General features: G+C 43.0%; 1 protein-coding gene across 1 annotated transcript; it reads left to right on the top strand.

Moving 5' to 3' along the window:
- The first annotated feature begins 14,041 nt into the window (after positions 1-14,041).
- LOC140739580 (protocadherin gamma-A7-like) lies at positions 14,042-16,867 on the top strand. The gene has a single exon (XM_073067977.1). The coding sequence runs from the start codon at positions 14,125-14,127 to the stop codon at positions 16,507-16,509; it is 2,385 nt and encodes a 794-aa protein (XP_072924078.1). The 5' UTR covers positions 14,042-14,124; the 3' UTR covers positions 16,510-16,867.
- The last annotated feature ends 1,392 nt before the right edge of the window (positions 16,868-18,259 follow it).

The following is an 18,259-nucleotide window of genomic DNA, read 5'->3' as shown; positions in this document are numbered from 1 at the left end:
ATGTTCCTTGTAATAATTTTTTTAATAGTTAAACTAATTTCTCTTTCATTCTGATGCTTGATATATTCAGCTTGTTTAGTTTCTCACGAGAACGTGTTCGGCCGTATAATGGCGCAGCAGTTAACAAAGTTGTAGCACACCTCCAAACGATTAATTCAGACTTCCCTTTTACGATCTGTTCATTTCGTGTCTCCAGATTGTCAAAGTGATTCATCTTGTTGCCCTGCTGCTCTGGTTTCTATTCGCATGCCAGTAACTAGGTGGTTTGCAGCCACTCTAAAATCCTCCGAATTAAGATGACAATAGATGTTTTGCCCGTCGTGAAAGGAGGAAATACTGATTTGTGTAGAAGTGTGTTTGATGGTAGGTGCGAACGTAATAGGCCAAATAGTCTCTATGCCTCAATTCTGAATACTGTCAACATGGCTGCTTTTCGTGGCGTCCCTGCGATGCGTCCACGATTTCGTTCTGTAGAAACATCAAGGAATTTAAAAACTGCATATATTGCTGCCCATATCTAAGCCAGAATCTATTCCTGAAAACCGGTTACCTTTCGGAAATGGGACATAGAATTTATTCATGATGCACTTCAGGACGTGGGTGGATCTGAGATCTTGCCCAGCACACGCATTGTCATAAGTTCAGAGACTTAAAAAATATAGGGCCACCACCTACAAACGGAACTTTCTCCCTCCTACACTAATCTCTTTCCCCTGAATTACAATTATAGTTTTCTATTCTTTGTCTGTTGTGTCTGCCTGAATATTTCTAAATATAGTAACAGTATCTAATTCCATCATCTCCTCTGGTCTGTATTCCATGTAACAATCACTTCATTTGTAAAGGTAACTTCAAAATCCCTTTATCTCCCTTAAAACTCAAACCTTACTTTAAAACGACGCCCTTCTGTTTTTGATGTCTATCATGAAAATCTGTTTATTACATCCGCACTCATAATACTATCTATTTCGTTATGTCACCCTTAGCCTTCGTTAATCCACAGATAACAGGCGCAGCCTTAGTGCCTCTTCATAACTAAAGAATCGAAACCAGTGGTATCCTTATGAATAATTTTTGCACCTTTTTCAACACGATTACACTTTTCTTATATTGTGGCGCCCAAAAAAAACTCCAAGTCCGTCAAAAGTGTTTTGTAAAGTTGAGACGAAACATCCTAAATCTTATATTTTGCCGAAAATATAAAGCCAAGCATTCTCGATTCCTTCTTTATCATCACATCATAAAAAATCAGACTGATTCCGGGTCTCTCTCTCTCTCTCTCTCTCTCTCTCTCTTCATCAGTGTTTCGTAGAGTCTTGTCATTTACTGCATATATTCGTCAACTCCTTGCTTTCAGGTGTGTAGAGTACTATCTTACACTTCGTGGATTAAACCCACTTGGCGCTATTCTCCACAATTTTCCAACAAATCTGCATTCTGCAGCAGACTTAGAAGTGCTTCCTTTCTATCCATTACGCCATCATTTTCGTGTCATCTATGAACTAAATCACAAATACAACATACACATAAATGTCCTTAAATCCTTGGCATATACAGTATCACCAAAGCAAAGTTTCCAGCATTTGCGTTTCATAGTGCATACGAGCTTTCATTCAGAAAAAAAGAAAGTTCCGCAATTGTTCTCTGCAAATTTCGGACCGGTGTAGTTAGCTCACCTTGTAACTCAAATGCCTAAACTTTCTGGACGATTCTACCATGTTGGAACTTTACAAATGCCTCGCTAAAGACCATATAAATGTTTACCACTTTAATTGGAAACGTACGAAGCCCTAGGCCTCTTTCCCGCCTCAGCTCTCATCTCGGCCCAGCCCCCTCGATCATGCGGCCCTCGCCGCCTGCAATAACCAATTGCCCCTGTAGGCCAGTCTTTTATGCTTTCTGCTGAATTCGGGTCCACATATCCCGACTCTTGGTTCTGTCCCTGCCCACCTATATCCTTTAGTCTTCACATGCTCTCTATTTAATTTCAGTTTCATGACCCAAGCTGTTTTATTTTCACACGTCATAAATGACTTCAGATTCTCTGCTAGTTTATTCAAAACAGACCTAATCAGATTCCCTCCACGGCCACCCTCCTCCGGTTAGCAGAAATTGTAATTAGGATCAATGTTGTTTTTGTTTTCTTTCAGCACCTCCCAGCCCTCTAGGCCAGTGGTGTAGCCATGGTCAGAGAAGTTTGGTAAATTAGCACCAAAACCTCAGCAATAACCTCTGGCATTTTCATATCATGGGCTGCATTTTATCACGTCCAGGGCACTTGTCTATCTTTAGGCTAACAAGTTGGCTCAGCACTACCTCTTCAGTGATGTCTTGGTTTCGAGTTCCTCACCTCCCATTACATCCATATTATCTCTCCTCGGTAAGTTAGACGCGTCCACCACCGTGAAGACCGACACAAAGAGTCCTTCAAAGACTCGGCCATTTCCTTATTACCAATAGCAATACCCTCCTCTGGCCCTTCAAGTGTCCTATGTTCACTTTGTCCATCATTTTCCGCTTTATATAATGATAAAACCTTTTACTATTCGTTTTTTTAATATATTTTGAGTTAATTTATTTTCATAATCTATCTTCCCTTTCTATATTGTTAGCTTAGTGGTTCCTATTGCTTTTTAAAGTTTCCCTAATCTCCCAGTTTCCCACTACTCTCGGCGACGTTGTATGCATGAGCTTTTATTTTGATGACTTCGTTTCCTTTCATTGTTATCCATGGCTGGCTCTTAATATCCTTACTGCCTTTGCTTTTACCTAGAATATATTTTTGTAGAGCACCGCGAAAAATATCTTTGAAAGTCTTCCACTGTTCCCCGACTGTCCCACCATATAGCCTGTGCTCCCAACCTATTCTATCCAATGCTTCCCTCATCCAATTCTAGTTTCCATTGTTTGGGCATAATACACTGCTTGTAGATTGAACCATTGCACTCTCCATTTGTATGAAAAACTCAGTCATTCTGTGATCACTCTTTCCCAAAGGATCCCTAACTACAACATAGCTAATTTTACCTGTCTTATTGCACAGGACCAGACACAAGACAACATGTTCCCTTGAAGGTTCGCTAACATGCTCTTCAAGAACGGTACCATGTATACATTCAAGACTGCCTCGACCAACTTGATTCACACATTCTGTGTGCAAGTTTAATTCCACCACAATAACTGCTGTTCCATCCTTACATGCCTTTAGATATGTCCTCGGTTAATTGCCTGTGCCACTGTAATGTTGTTATTTGGTGGCCTATAGACAACTCCCACCAATGGTGTTTCTCTTTATTTTTTCCTAATCTCTAAACAGATGGATTCAACATTCTGCTTCTTAGATATTATAACGTCACTCGCTATCGCCCTGAGCGTTACACTATCTCCCTTACTTTCCTGTCTATCCTTCCGTATTACTTACTATCCCTGGATGTTCAATTCCCAATCCTCTCCACCATGCCACCATGTTTATGTAATGTCCACTAAATCATACCCCATTACATTGATTTGTGGCACGTTTACTGAACTTATTACGAATACCCTGACCATTTAGATAAAGTGCCTGTACACTCATTATGCCCTTAAAATCTAGTAATGGTTGCCTCTGATGTGATTGGCTTTTCTGTGCTCCACCCTTACTTTTCTTTTTTTTTAACTTTTGCTTTTATTTTCCCTTTATACACAATTTTATCCTTCCCTTTATCCATACTTCTTCCATCCTTGAACCCACCTCCCTGCTATTTAGTTTAATGCCGTATCCACAACCCTAGTTATACCATTCGCCAGGATCCAGGCCCCATCACGGTTCAGGTGGAGCCCGTCCCAATGGATCAGCTTCCTCTTTCCACATACTAGTGCCAATATCCCGTTTACATTATCCATGGGCCTGCCTCCTATATATTAATAATTATGGAATGTGAAATACCGAGATCCTGTGACGACCAAATTCTCACTACTTTTCAGCGAGGAAGTAAGGATCTTATTCCTGCTCATTCTTTTTGTCAGTACCTCCAACTGAACTCTGCCTTTTTGTGTGTTTCTCCCTAACTGTTAATCTGCATTGCCATGTACTCCTGTCCACGCTCCTGCTCTACTCCAGCTCATGTATTACTGAACACTACTTCTCTCATCTGTTTCTCATTATTACCTGTATAGCTGCCACCTGTGTCTCATTGTGCTCCACCTATCATCTGCCCCTTTGTTTACCGCTCAGTGTATTTTAGTCCGGTGTTTTCACCTGTTTGTTGCCAGATTGTGCCGGTGAATTTTCTTCAGCCTTTCTAGCATTCGGATCTGTGCTCTATCCACCTCAATATCGGCTCTGCCTGTATCTAGATTCTCCTTTTTGGATTTCTCTGGATGTTTTGGTCTTTGCCCGAACTTCGACGCCGACTTTGTCTGCATTTTGGGATTTGGTATTCAATTAATATCACTGTGTGCACAGCACTGGGTCTGCAGTTGGATCCCTGCTGTAGTGCCCTGACAGTACAGTCTGACCAGAAATGATCCAGCAGACCCCGATCCTCTGAGAGCTGCCTTGGAACAACAGGGAGTGATGCTGGGGAGACACCAGAACCGTGTTCAGGGTAGTGGAGTAGCTTTCTGCAACTGTAGCCGAACTTGTGGCCCAGACTCAGTCACTCCAGCTGTCCCAGAGCGCCCACTAACAGTCTGCTACTGCATATTCCGCCCTGCTGTCCGCGTTCTCGCATGCTCCTCCTGCCCAAGAGCCCGTCTGCCTCCTCCAGAAAAGTACTCAGGTGAGCTCGGTACCTGCCACTCTTTTCTTTCCCAGAGCACCCTCATTTTTCAATTGCAATGAACAACATTTCCGACTGATCGAGCCACGGTAGCCTACGTCATCACCCAACAGTCAGGTCAGAAGAGAGAATGGGAAACAGCCGTCTGGGAGGCAGGCTCCCCATTCTGCAGTATTCTTCAGTTATTTTCTGAGGAGATGAGAAATGTGTTTGATCGCTCCAAACATGGGAGAGAGGCTGCCCGTGAATTGTTACACATGCACCAGGGGCGCAGATCCGTGTCAGATTACGCCATAGAGTTCCGGACCCTAGCCAACTCCAGCGATTGGAACTCGGAGGCACAGTACGACACCTTCCTGAACGGCCGCTCCAAAGACATCAAAGATGAACTGGTAACCCAGAACCTTCCTGCCCACCTTTGAAACTCTGGTGGATTTGGCCTTCCGTATTGATGTTTGCCTTCAGCAGCGCTGCAGAGGGAGAGGTTCCAGAGAGTCCCTGGGGGCACTAGATGAGTTCCCAGGTCCATTCATTCTACATTGCCCTGCCGTTTACACCCATCTCCATCTACAATTCCCGTTGCAGAACCCGAAGCTTGAAGGTTGACTTTACCCTACTGACACCGACTGAAAGACAATGGAGAATTAGCACCCGTCCCTGAGGCAAAACAAACCATTTCACCTCCACCTGCCCGGTAAAAGCCAAGCGCCTACCGGTAGGACGAGGAGTACTGCTGAGCGTGACCCCTGTCCGGCCCTCCTCGATGCCACTCACTCTCCTACCTGCTTCTCTGGATTGTGGCGTCCAAAGGCGAGCACTCTTCGTTTTGGTCTATTCTGCTGCGAAGGTTTTTTTCTGGATTCCAGATTGGCTGCCCAGAGGGGATTATCCACGTCTGCTCTCCAGACACCATGGTGACCAACGGCTTGAACGATCAGAGACTGGCTAACATCACAGATGTCACGGCCCGGTGAGTCTATGTTTAACCAGCAACCATCATGAACAGTTAACCCTTTTTGTCAGGATGGAGGCCGGTGACTAGTGGTGTGCCTCAGGGATCTGTACTGGGTCCAATGTTGTTTGTCATATACATAAATGATCTGTATGATGGGGTGGTAAATTGGATTAGTAAGTATGCAGATGATACTGAGATAGGTGGCGTTGCGGATAATGAAGTAGGTTTTCAAAGCTTGCAGAGAAATTTAGACCAGTTAGAAGAGTGGGCTGAACGATGGCAGATGGAGCTTAATGCTGATAAGTGTGAGGTGCAACATTTTGGTAGGACTAATCAAAATAGGACATACATGATAAATGGTAGAGCACTGAGGAATGCAGTAGAACTTTGTGGTCTAGGAATAATGGTGCATAGTTCCCTGAACGTGGAATCCCATGTGGATAGGGTGGTGAAGAAAGCTTTTGGTATGCTAGCATTTATAAATCAGACCATTGAGTATAGGAGTTGGGGTGTAATGTTAAAATTGTACAAGGCTTTGGTGAGGCCAAATTTGGAGTATTGCTTACAGATCTAGTCACCGAATTATAGGAAATATGTCAACAAAATAGAGAGAGTACTGAGGAGATTTACTAGAATGTTACCTGGGTTTCAGCACCTAAGTTACAGAGAAAGGTTGAACAAGTTAGGTTTTTATTCTTTAGAGCGTAGAAGGTTGAGGGGGGTCTTGACAGAGGTATTTAAAATTATGAGCAGGATAGATAGAGTTGACGTGGATAGGCTTTTTCCTTTGAGAGCAGGGGAGATTCAAACAAGAGGACATGAGTTGAGAGTTAGGGGGCAAAAGTTTAGGGGTAAACCGAGGGGGAACTTCTTTACTCAGAGAGTGGCAGCTGTGTGGAACGAGCTTCCAGTAGAAGTGGTAGAGGCAGGTTCGATATTGTCATTTAAAGTAAAATTGCATAGGTATATGGACAGGAAAGGAATGGAGGGTTATGGGCTGAGTGCAGGTCGTTGGGACTAGGTGAAAGTAAGCGTTCGGCACGGACTAGAAGGGCCGAGATGGCCTGTTTCCGTGGTGTAATTGTTATGTGGTTATATGGTTTATGTTAATGACTCTCTTCTAGCAACCATTGTCGTGGGCCATCCCTGGTTAGTTAAACACAACTCCCATATTGACTAGCTCCGTCGCAAGATTGTAGGAAGGGGCCCATTCTGTTACTCCGACTTCCTCCGCCATGCTCAGATCCCCTTGCCTCCAAGCCCAGATCCCCCAGGAGGAATTTCCGGAGTTCAGTGAATACATCGACTTCGAGGCTGTGCTTAGCAATTCCTGGGCCACTTCCCTACCGTCTCATCGTCCATATGATTGCGCTATTGATCTCTTGCCTGACACATCTCCCCCAAGGAGCGCCTGTATTCCCTGTCCGTGCGTGAAACAGATGCCTTGAGTAAGGACAATCAAGAGTATCTGGCTGCAGGCATCATCTGACCGTCTTCCTCCCCCGCTGTTACCGGTTTTATCGTTGTTGAAAAGAAGGACGGCTCCTTACGTCCATGCATTGATTACCGGGGACTGAATGAAGTCACTGTTTAGAAAGAACCGTTACCCTCTCCCGGTCATGATCTCGGTATTTGACCTACTGTAGGAGCCTCAGTTTTCACTAAGCTTGATATCCGTAACGCCTAGCATCTTATTCGCATCGGCAAAGGGGACGACTGAAAGAAGGCCAACAACACCACCTCAGGCTATTACGAGTACCTGGTCATGGCATTAGGTCTCACCAATGCCCCTGCCGTATTCCAAACCCTGGTAAATCACATTCTCAGGGACTTGATGAACCTTTTGTTTTTGCGTATCTCGACGACATTTCGATCTTTTTCTAAGTTCATCTGAACACACAGGTCACGTCCGCAGAGTTCTCCAGTGCCTTCTGGAGAACCGACACTTTGTGAAGGCTAAGAAATGTGAATTTCATCGCATTACCGTCTCGGTCCTGGAGTATGTAATTTCGGGCGGTTCCATTCAGATGGATCAACAGAAAGTCAAGGCGGTGGTCAAATGGCCCTAACCTTCGACTTGTCGGAAGTTGCAACGCTTCTTGGGGTTTGCTAACTTCTGCCGCCGCTTCATCAGAAATTACAGGGCACTGGCTGCACCACTTACTACTCTGACCTCATATGCTGTCAGATTCAGCTGGTTCACTACTGCTGAAAGAGCATTCTCTGACCTGAAGGAACGTTCCTACTCCGTCCCCATCCTGTTTCAACCCGATACCGACCGGCAGTTCATTGTGGAGGTGGATGCGTCTGACATTGTCTTAGGAGCTGTTCTCTCTCAGCGCTCAGCCAAGGATGAAAAGGTATAGCCCTGCGCCTTCATCGCTCACTGCCTCACTCCCATGAGCCGAATTACGATGTCGGAAACCGGGAGCTGCTGGATGAGAAGCTAGCTCTGGAGGAGTGGCGGCATTGGCTGGAGGGAGCAAAGGTGCCATTCTTAATGTGGGCTGACAAGAATCTAGAATATATCCGTGCAGTGTTTTCCACAGGAATACATCCAAAAATGTAAACTACACTGGTTAAGAATTCTATTGCTATGCTATATGTATTTTATTTGAGCAGTTTTCTACAAAAAAAGTGTCTCCTGCTTGTAGAATGCTTTGGTTTCGGCTGAAGAATAGAGCCCTGTAGTTCAGCTTAGGAATGTTGTGTCAGCCATGAAGATATCTGGATCTGGGAGAAAGTTCTAGAGAGAGCGGGGCGGAGGAAGATCTGTGACGAAAGTTTGGTATATTTCTGACGGGAGCTGCGGGGCGGGATCGATGGGAGGATGCGGCGGGATGTCCTGGGTTAGAAATCAAGAAGTGTTTTGTGCAGATGGATAGCTCCAAGGGGGCGGGGAAATACTCCTAAAAGAGAACCAGTTTGTTCGAGGTGGACTTCGAGGGAAGTTCAGATTGTGACAGGTGCTTTCACGCAGATGGTAAGTTTGGCGTCGTGAGTGAAGGTTGCACACGGCTTTGGAAGAGAAGAGTTACAACGGCCATGTACTCATTCAGATTAGCTGAACTGTAATGGACACTTGTATTTCTTTTTTCCATTCCTTGCTTACTTTTAGTAACTGTTCGATAATGCTGAAATTGGTAAATATGCATTCTTTATCATTTTGTATGGTGTGTGGTCCGTTATTTCTTGCCGACTGATAATCGTGTAGAGCAATACTTAGACAACATTCGCTCAAATCAAGATTTCTTTAATCACGACATCATGACATTCCTGTTTGGTTGAATCTCTCAAATGACACAGACCCTAGACGTATACTGTTTATGAAAGGAGGCTTTATCACTGCTGAGTCATGTGGCTGTTAGCGGAGTTAGCTAACGAGCCAAGTCTGTATACGAGTTCGGTCAGAGGGTGCAATAGGAAGACCGATTTGGTAGAGAAATTGTCATTCGCAAAGCCTGTCTGCTTTCTTTTACGAGAACATGATTGCAGAGTGTCTGTGAGTGGCAGCCGTGAGGAAAATATTAGGAAGAGCCAATTTAATCTCGATTTTCCATCTTTTTGAGGCACTCACTAGTATATGGTAGATAGCTGGCAACTGTATGGTACAAGATGTTGGATGTAAATGACAACTCGCCAATGTTCATGTATTCATGTTCCTTCCTTTCGTAGCAGATTTCTCCTTGCCGAACGCAAAATTCAGAGGGATATCGCAATACACATTTCCACTATGAACTGAACTCAAGTGTTCGCTTTAGTATGAACACTTTCGAAGAACATACTCGGGAAGCGGTAGGAGTAAACACAAATTTCTAGGATTGCATGTATATAATATATACTGGATTTTTTAAAAAAACTGGTCATGGGGAGTTCAGAGGTCATGCTGTTTCGAGGGATTGCTTATGAATTGGAGTGACGTAGATTGGGTAATGCAGTTATTTACTTAGTTGTAGGTGTCAATATAATTGCTGGAACAATGAATGGTGACAATGATAACTCTGCACTGAGCAATGCAATGTTTGCAATCACAAAATGCTGTAACAAGTCATCAGGTCGGACGGCATTTATGGAAGTGAATAAAAAGGATGTGCTTGGCCAGCTGAGTTTCTAGAGCATTCTCTGTGCTTTGCTTTCGATTACCTCCATAGAAACATAGAGAAAAATAGAACTCTTACAGAAGAATACAGGCCCTTCGGCCCACAAAGCTGTGCCGAACATGTCCTTACCTTAGAAATTACGTCGGGTTACCCATAATCCTCTGTTTTTCCGGAACTCCATGAATCTCCATGAATCTTCAGGAATCTTTTAAATGTCCCTATCGTATCTGCCTCCACTACCGTCGCCGGCAGCCCATTCCACGCACTTAACACTCTCTGTTTAAGAAAAAAAAACATACCCTGACATCTCCTCTGTACCTATTACCAAGCACCTTAAAACTGTGCCCTCTCGTGCTAGCCATTTCAGCCTTGGTAAAAAGCTTCCGATTATCCACACAATCAATGCCTCTCTTCATTTCATACACCTCTCTCAGGTCATCTATCATCCTCCACGCTCCAAGGAAAAAAAGGCCTAGTTCACTCAACCTATTCTCATAAAACATGCTCCCCAATCCTTGCAACATCTTTGTAAATCTCCCATTTCTGTGGTTTCTTTGTCCTTCCTGAAGTGAGGCGACCAGAACTGAGCACAGTACTCCAAGTAGAGTTTGATGAGGGTCCCATATAGCTGCAACATTATCTGTCGGCTATTAAATGCTATCCCACGATTGATGAAGGCCAATGCACCGTATGTCCTCTTAACCACAGAAGCTTTCAGTGACCTGTGGACTCTGACCCGAAGATCCATCTGATCCTCCACACTGCCAAGAGTCTTACCATTAATACTGTATTCTGCCATCATATTTGACCTATCAAAATGAACCACCTCACCGTTATCTGGGTTGAACTCCATCTGCCACCTTTCAGTCCAGTTTTGCATCCTATCAATGTCCCGCTGTAAACTCTGACAGCCCTTCACACCCTCCACAAAACACAACCTTTGTGCCATCAGCAAATTTACTAACCCATCCCTCCTCTTTCTCATTCAGCTCATTTATAAATATCACGAGGAGTAGGATTTCCAGAACAGATCCCTGAGGCACACTTCTGGTCACCGACCTCCATGCAGAATATGACCCATCTACAACCATCTGCAGAATCTCCTCTGTTTATAAAATGCAAATAGGAGTTCATTTTCCAATGTTTGTTGCCACAGTAAGTGTTCTGGGTTGCATTTCTGGTGAAAACAGAAAACACAGTTCGTGTCACCTTAAAAATTCAAGCTAACTTAAATGCATTTGAGTTTTCAATTCCGTTCTCTCATTAACGAGACATAAGATCGTGTGACTATTCCCATGTATGTGATCGCTATTACGTCGGTATGACATTTCATTTAGTAACGATAATTTTCCCATAAAAACAATGGTAATCCGCATTTTAAACAACTATCTTCTTAGGTGCATTAGATAGAATTCTACTTTTTGCGTGCATCTGTCTTTGTTAATGATCTGTCCAAGTATCGACCTTTGGTGAGTTCCGCACTTTATGTCACATGAAATAAAAGGAAGACAATGTAATTACCGTAGTGCTCACGTGTCAATTCGAGTCTGTCTAAAGAAAAGTAGTTAACTTTTCAGACTGCACGCCATTTGTTAAAAGATGTTATTAGTCAGATCACGCAGACTAACTCTCCAACATCAGGAATAACCCAACGGTTAGGAACCTGAAGGAAGTCAGCTACAGATCGGCGTGCAGATTCGGAGAAGGGCATTGTAAATAAAAAGTCTTATTCCGTTATGGAAGTAGGTTTCTAGCCATAACGTAAGTGTAATTGGTATACTTGTGAATCTTTAACACAGTATGATTTCTAATAGTGGACATCTTCCTCATTCATCTTTGTTGCAACCACAACAAACCAATTACCCGGCAACCAAACCGTTTAATTCAGATTCCCATTCCCGTTCAGACATGCAGGATCACTGACTGCTCTGTGTCAAGATGAGACCATCCTCAGACTAGAGGAGAAGCACCTTATCGTCGTGTGGAAAGTATAAGGAATAGTCAGCTTATTCTCGATTTAATCAATCCTTCGTGAAGCTCGTCGAAGAAATCTTTTTTGAAATCTAATGCGTTGTCAACTGTAAGGTATAAGATATTGGTTGTAAATAACAACTCGCCTCCAAACTCATGGCATTAATATCGATTTCTCCTTCCGGTGGGAAGAAAAGATCCCAGCCCTCCCCTCTTTTCCTATTTCCCCGTTGTGAGTTTTCACCTCTTCTCACCGAGCTATCACTTCCCGCTGGGTCACCTCCTACATCCCTTTATCCTATGGTCCACTCTCCTCTCCTATCAGCTTCCTTCTTCTCCAGCCCTTGACCATTCCCACCCAACTTTGCTTCACTTATCATAGAACAGATAAATTTACAGCACGTTACAGGCCCTTCAGCCCACAATAATCTGACGACCATTTAACTTACCTAAGAAACTGCCTAGAATTTCCCTAGCGCTTAGCTCTCTATTTTGCTAAGCTCCAGCTCCCGATCTAAGAGGCTCTTAAAAGACCCCATTGTATCCACTGCAACACCGCCGCTGACACTGCATTCCAGGCACCCACTGCTCTCTTTGTGAGAAGCTTAGCCCTGACATCAGTTGGTACCTATTTCCAAGCACCTTAAAACTAAAACGTGTTAGCCATTTCAGCCCTGGGGGAAAAAAGGTCTCTGGATATCCACACAATCAATTCCCCTCATTAACTTATTCACCTCTATGGGTCACCTTTCATCCTCCATCGCTCCGAGGAGAAAAAGCCAAGTACACTCAACCTATTTTCATGTTACTCCCTCCAATACAGGCAAAACCTTGTAAATTTCTCTGCACTCTCTCTATCGTACGTATTCACATCCTTCCAGTAGCGTGGTGACAAGAAATGAACAGAGTACCCCAAGTAGGGTCTGACCAAAGTAGCTGTAACATTACATCACAGCTCTTGAATTCAGTCCCGCGATTGATGAATGCCAGCACACCATATGCTTTCATAACAACACTGTCAAACTGCGCAGCATCTTTGAGTGTCCTATCGACACCGATCCCAAGATTTCTCAGAATTCCACACTGCCAAGAAACTTACCATTTATGTTATATTCGGACTTCAAATTCGACCTACCAAGATGAACCACTTCACACTTATCTGGGTTCAAGGCCATCTGACAGGTCTCAGCTAAGTTCTGCATCCTATCGATGTTCCTCTGTAACCTCTGAAAACCCTCTAGACTATCCATCACACCCCAACCTTTGTGTCATCAGCAAACGTACTAAGTCACCCTTCTATTTCTTCATCCAGGTCATTTATAAAAGTCATAAAGACGAGGGGTCCCAGAACATATTCCTGCAGAGATCCGTTAGTCACCCACCTCCATGCAGAATTCCAACCGTCTAGAACCACCGTTTGCCTTCTGTTGGCAATCCAATTCTGGATCCACAAAGCAAAGTCTCCTTGGATCCTATGCCTCGTTACTCAGTAAGGAGCCTTGCATTGGGAACATTATCAAATGCCTTACTGAAATCCATATATACCTCTTCCACTGCTCTACCTTCATCAGTGTGTTTTGTTACATTCTCCCAGAATTCAATTACTTTCAATCTCGCCTGATTCCCCTCCCTCGCCCTTATATTCTGGCGTCTTTACACTTACGTCTCTATGCTGAATAAGGGTCTCGCCGGAAAAGTCGAATGTTTATTCATTTGGTTAGATACCACATGACTGGCTGAGTTTCTCCCAGAATTGTATGTGTATTGTTTATGATTCCTGAATCGTTTTCAACTTGCATTATGTAAAAGTCTAGCATGCAATGCAATACTTTTGGTAAATCACCCAAGGGTCAATTTAGTTATAAATTAGCCCATGGTTATTTTATGCATGATAGTTTACGCAGATCAGCGTTTTCACATAAGCCGGTACATGGAATAGAAAAACCTTCCAGAAATCCGGGGAATTTTAACTGCGCACCGTTAAATCTAGATATTTGACTGAAGGCAGTGCGGCTTTAAGAAACATTTGATGCAGTAATGGGTAAAGACTCTTTGTGTCGCTGTCTACCAATAGAAACTTAGACGCAGAGAGCGAGGGAGAGCGATCTACCTCTCCCTTTTTCGGCATTGCTACGGTCGAAACAAGCATAGGGAAAGCAAAAGCTCTCGGGGCTTAATTCCCGTACCTCCTTCAAAAGAAGCTCTTGGTACGATGTTTCACTTTTATAAGATTATACTGACAATGTCGTGTCCTATTTTGCTGGTTTAGTAAGATCGACTTCAGCTAATCGATTGATACAAATTCAAGACAATTTCGTTAATCCAATCTAGGAAAAACATGGCGACAGAACTCAGCCACGGATTGTCTTTCATTCACATTGTGTGCGCTTTGCATCTCGTTTGTGGTGAAATTCGGTACTCGATTCCCGAAGAACAAGAGCTCGGAGCATTCGTAGGGAACATTGCCGAGGATTTAAGCCTAAGCATTACAGAAATAACTGACCGAAAACTCAGACTGCTCTCCGATGAAAAGCTTCAGCTACTGAAGGTAAACATGCACAATGGTATTTTAGTTGTAAAAGAGCGAATCGACAGGGATGCCCTCTGCAAGCAAATGTCTACCTGCTCTATTTCATATGATGCAGCTTTAGAAAATCCTTTAGAACTGCATCGCGTTGACGTGGAGATAGTAGATATAAATGATAATGCGCCAAGGTTTAGGGAAAACAAGTACAATATACATATCTCTGAATTGACCGCAACAGGCGCACTCTTTCCACTCGATAGAGCGCAGGATGCCGACATGGGAGCGAATGCAGTTATTTCATACAAAATCAACTCAAATAAGCACTTCGGTCTGAATGAAAAGGAAGTAGATGATGGAAGTAAAATTACAGAACTAATATTGCAAAAACCTCTCGACCGCGAACAGCAATCAGAATTCCATGTAATACTGACGGCCATTGACGGTGGGATTCCTCCGAGATCTGGCACAGCAGAAATCATTATATCTATCGTGGATGGCAATGATAATGCTCCTGTATTCGAACGCCATACATATCGGGTTAGTATCACGGAGAACGCACCCACTGGTACCATGGTGACCAAAATAAAAGCTGCTGATTTAGATGAAGGAGCAAATGGTGAAATAAATTATTCTTTCAGTGCACACGTTTCTCAAAGTGTTCGAGAGTTATTTACTTTGGACATAGAATCTGGGCAGATTTATGTGAGTGGACCACTGGACTACGAAGCAGAAAACGTTTACGAAATTGAAGTACAGGCTGTGGACAAGGGTGTACCGGCATTAAGTGGGCGCGCTAAAATTATCGTTCATTTAACTGATGTTAATGATAACGCTCCGGAAATACGGGTGACATCAATATCCAGCAATGTGCGCGAAGATGATGCCCTCGGGACTGTCGTCGCTATAATCAGTGTTACAGATCGCGATTCTGGCGAGAATGGGCAAATACGTTGTCAGATTCCCACCAATGTCCCCTTTAAACTACAGAAGTCTCTGAACAACCAGTTTAAGTTGATAATTAACGATGCTATGGACCGCGAAAGCATTCCGCTGTATAATATCCCTATTACAGCCTGGGATGCAGGGCTACCCTCTCTTTCTGCAAACAAAACCTTATTCATTTCAGTCTCAGATATTAACGATAACGTACCGAAGTTTACACAATCTTCGTACCAGGTGTTTGTCATGGAAAACAACCCACCGGGTGGATCTATATTTACTGTTACAGCTTTGGACCCAGATTTTGACAAGAATGGCAAGGTATCATATTCTCTTCTGGGGAGTCCCATTGGTAATGCTTTTCTATCAGACGCTATATCCGTTAACTCAGAAAGTGGTTGCATTTACGCTCTGCGCTCTTTTGACTACGAAAAGCTGAAGAATTTCCAATTCAATGTTCAAGCGTCTGATTCTGGATCTCCTGCAATGACCAGCACCGCCACAGTGAATGTAGTGATTTTAGACCAAAATGACAATGCTCCAGTAATAATTTCTCCTTCCAAACCGAACAATTCAGCGGCGACTCAGATTGTGCCCCACACCCCATATCCAGGAATGATTGTTTCAAAGATAACAGCAACTGATGCAGATTCCGGGCAGAACTCACGTCTTTACTACCAACTTTTGGAAGCAACAGATCGTACGTTGTTCACTGTAGGACTTCTCTCTGGGGAAATCAGGACGTCCCGAAGGTTTCAGAATGATGATCGTCGTAAGCATAGACTAGTAATCTTGGTGAAAGACAATGGACAACCGAGTCTTTCCAGTACAGTTACAGTTGTGATTTCATTCTTGAGCAACGCTACTGAAAACTTCTCGGAACTAACAAATACGCCAAAAGATCAGCCGCTTTTCTCCGACTTAAATTTGATATTGATAATTGTGTTAGGGTCAACTTCCTGCACATTTCTTCTCATAATAGTTTTGCTGGTATTTATCAAGTGTAATCAGGGTAAAAATATTTACGGTTACAGTTGTAGAATCTGCTGTCAGAGCTGGGTAAATTCGAATGATGACTCTAATCGCAGAGCAGTGCCGAAAGCAGTTCTGAATTATGCCGGTGCTGGACAGACGTTGCCCATTGGGGAATCGTATAACTACACCGTTACACTGCCACCTGATTCATCGAATAGTGATTTCTTGTTCTTAAAACCGCATCATCCTACATTGCCTCTTGAGGAATTTCAACGTTCTTGATTCGGAAAAATAATTCGAAAGCCGTTTTCCTTCAGTTTATATGTAAGATCAATCGAACCTATGGCACAGTAAGTTCAGAGTAACGATACATTGATACATTGGTTAATGCCGGTGAAATTATTTTGCTTGACGCATACAGTTGTGCTGTTCATATAAGTTGGATGTTCTGTGATAATGAAAGCTGAAAAGGATACTTTGTAATTTTCTTTTAGTTAATCGACATAAAGTATTCTATCCAATAGCGATCTATCAGTAATACGATTGTAATTCAATTTTCTTTGCTCGTAGCAATTATTACTACATTTTATTTCCTGATTTCCATGTTCTTTCTAATAAAATATTTAATATTTAAACTAATTTATCTTTAATTCCGATGTTTGATATATCAACTTGTTTAGGTTCTCACGAGAACGCGTTCGGCCGTCTAATGGCGCAGCAGTTAACAAAGTTGTAGCACAGGTCCAAACTCGTAATTCAGTCTTCCCCTTTACGATCTGGTGTCCCCAAGTTGTCCAAGTGTTTTATGCTGTTGCCCGGCTGCTCTGGCTTCCATTCGCAAACCAGTAACTAGGGGGTTTGCAGCCACTCTAAAATTCCCCGCATTCATGTGACCGTGGATGTTTTGTTCGTCATGCAAGGAGGAAATATTGATTTGTGTGGAAGGGTGCTTGATGGTCGGCGCGAACGCAATTGGCTGAATAGTCTCTATGCCTCAATTTTGAACACTGTCAACATTGCTGCTTTACGTGGCGACACTGGGATGCGCCCATCATTCCATTCTTTGGAAACACCAAGGAATAAACATTTTGTGTATAACGCCGCCCATATCAAAGCCAGAATCTATTGCTGATATCCGGTGTCCTTTCGGAAATGGGACATAGAATTTAGTCATGAAGCATTTCAGGATGTGGGTGACTCTTAGCAGGGCAGTTTGGCTATGAGGATCTGAGATCTTGCCGATTACATGTTATTATATAGTCACAAGTTCATAGACTTAAACAATATAGGAAAGGACCAGTCGGGTCGCCAACTAAAAACCAAACTTTCTCCCCTTCTACATTAATCTCTTTCTCCTGGATTACAATTGAATTTCTCTGTGCTTTGTCTGTTGTGTCTGCCGATATACCCCTAAGTATATTAAAAGTATCTGATTCTATTATTTCCTCTGGTCGGTATTCCAAGTATCAATCGCTTTACATGTAAAGGCAAATTTAATATCCCCTTATCCACTTTAAAACTCAACTCTCACTTTAAAACAACACCCTCCTGTTTTTGATAAGCCTATCGCCTAAACATGGCTATTACTTCTGCGATCATAATATTACATGTTTAGTTGGTGTCACCCTTACCCTTTGTTTCTCCACAGCGTTAGTAATTCTTCATAACTAAAGTCTCGAAACCAGCAATATCCTTACGAATAATTTTGCACCCTTTCCAACACGATCACACTTTTCCTATAGTGTGGCGGCCAGAAGAACACAAAATGCTCCAAGCCCGTCAAAAACAATATTTTCTGAAGTTGACAAATCATCAAAAAAAATATCTTTTGCCCAGGATATAAACCCGAGCATGCTATGTTCCTTATTATACCATCATAGAAATTTGGACATTCCGCTGTCTCTCTGATCATCAGTATTTCTTCGTGTTGTAATTTACTGCATATATTCGTCACTTCCTTGCCTTCAAATGTATGCCATCTTACCCTTGTTGATTAAACCCACTTGGATGTACGCTGCACAATTTTTCAACA

This window comes from Hemitrygon akajei, chromosome 15, assembly GCF_048418815.1.
Source record: "Hemitrygon akajei chromosome 15, sHemAka1.3, whole genome shotgun sequence".
NCBI lineage: Eukaryota > Metazoa > Chordata > Chondrichthyes > Myliobatiformes > Dasyatidae > Hemitrygon > Hemitrygon akajei.
The sequence above is the reverse complement of the archived record's forward strand: the minus strand, read 5'-3'. Positions and strand labels throughout refer to the sequence as shown.

Coding starts and splice junctions, on each gene's coding strand:
- LOC140739580 (XM_073067977.1), top strand. CDS start 14,125: ATGGCGACAGAACTCAGCCACGGATTGTCTTTCATTCACATTGTGTGC.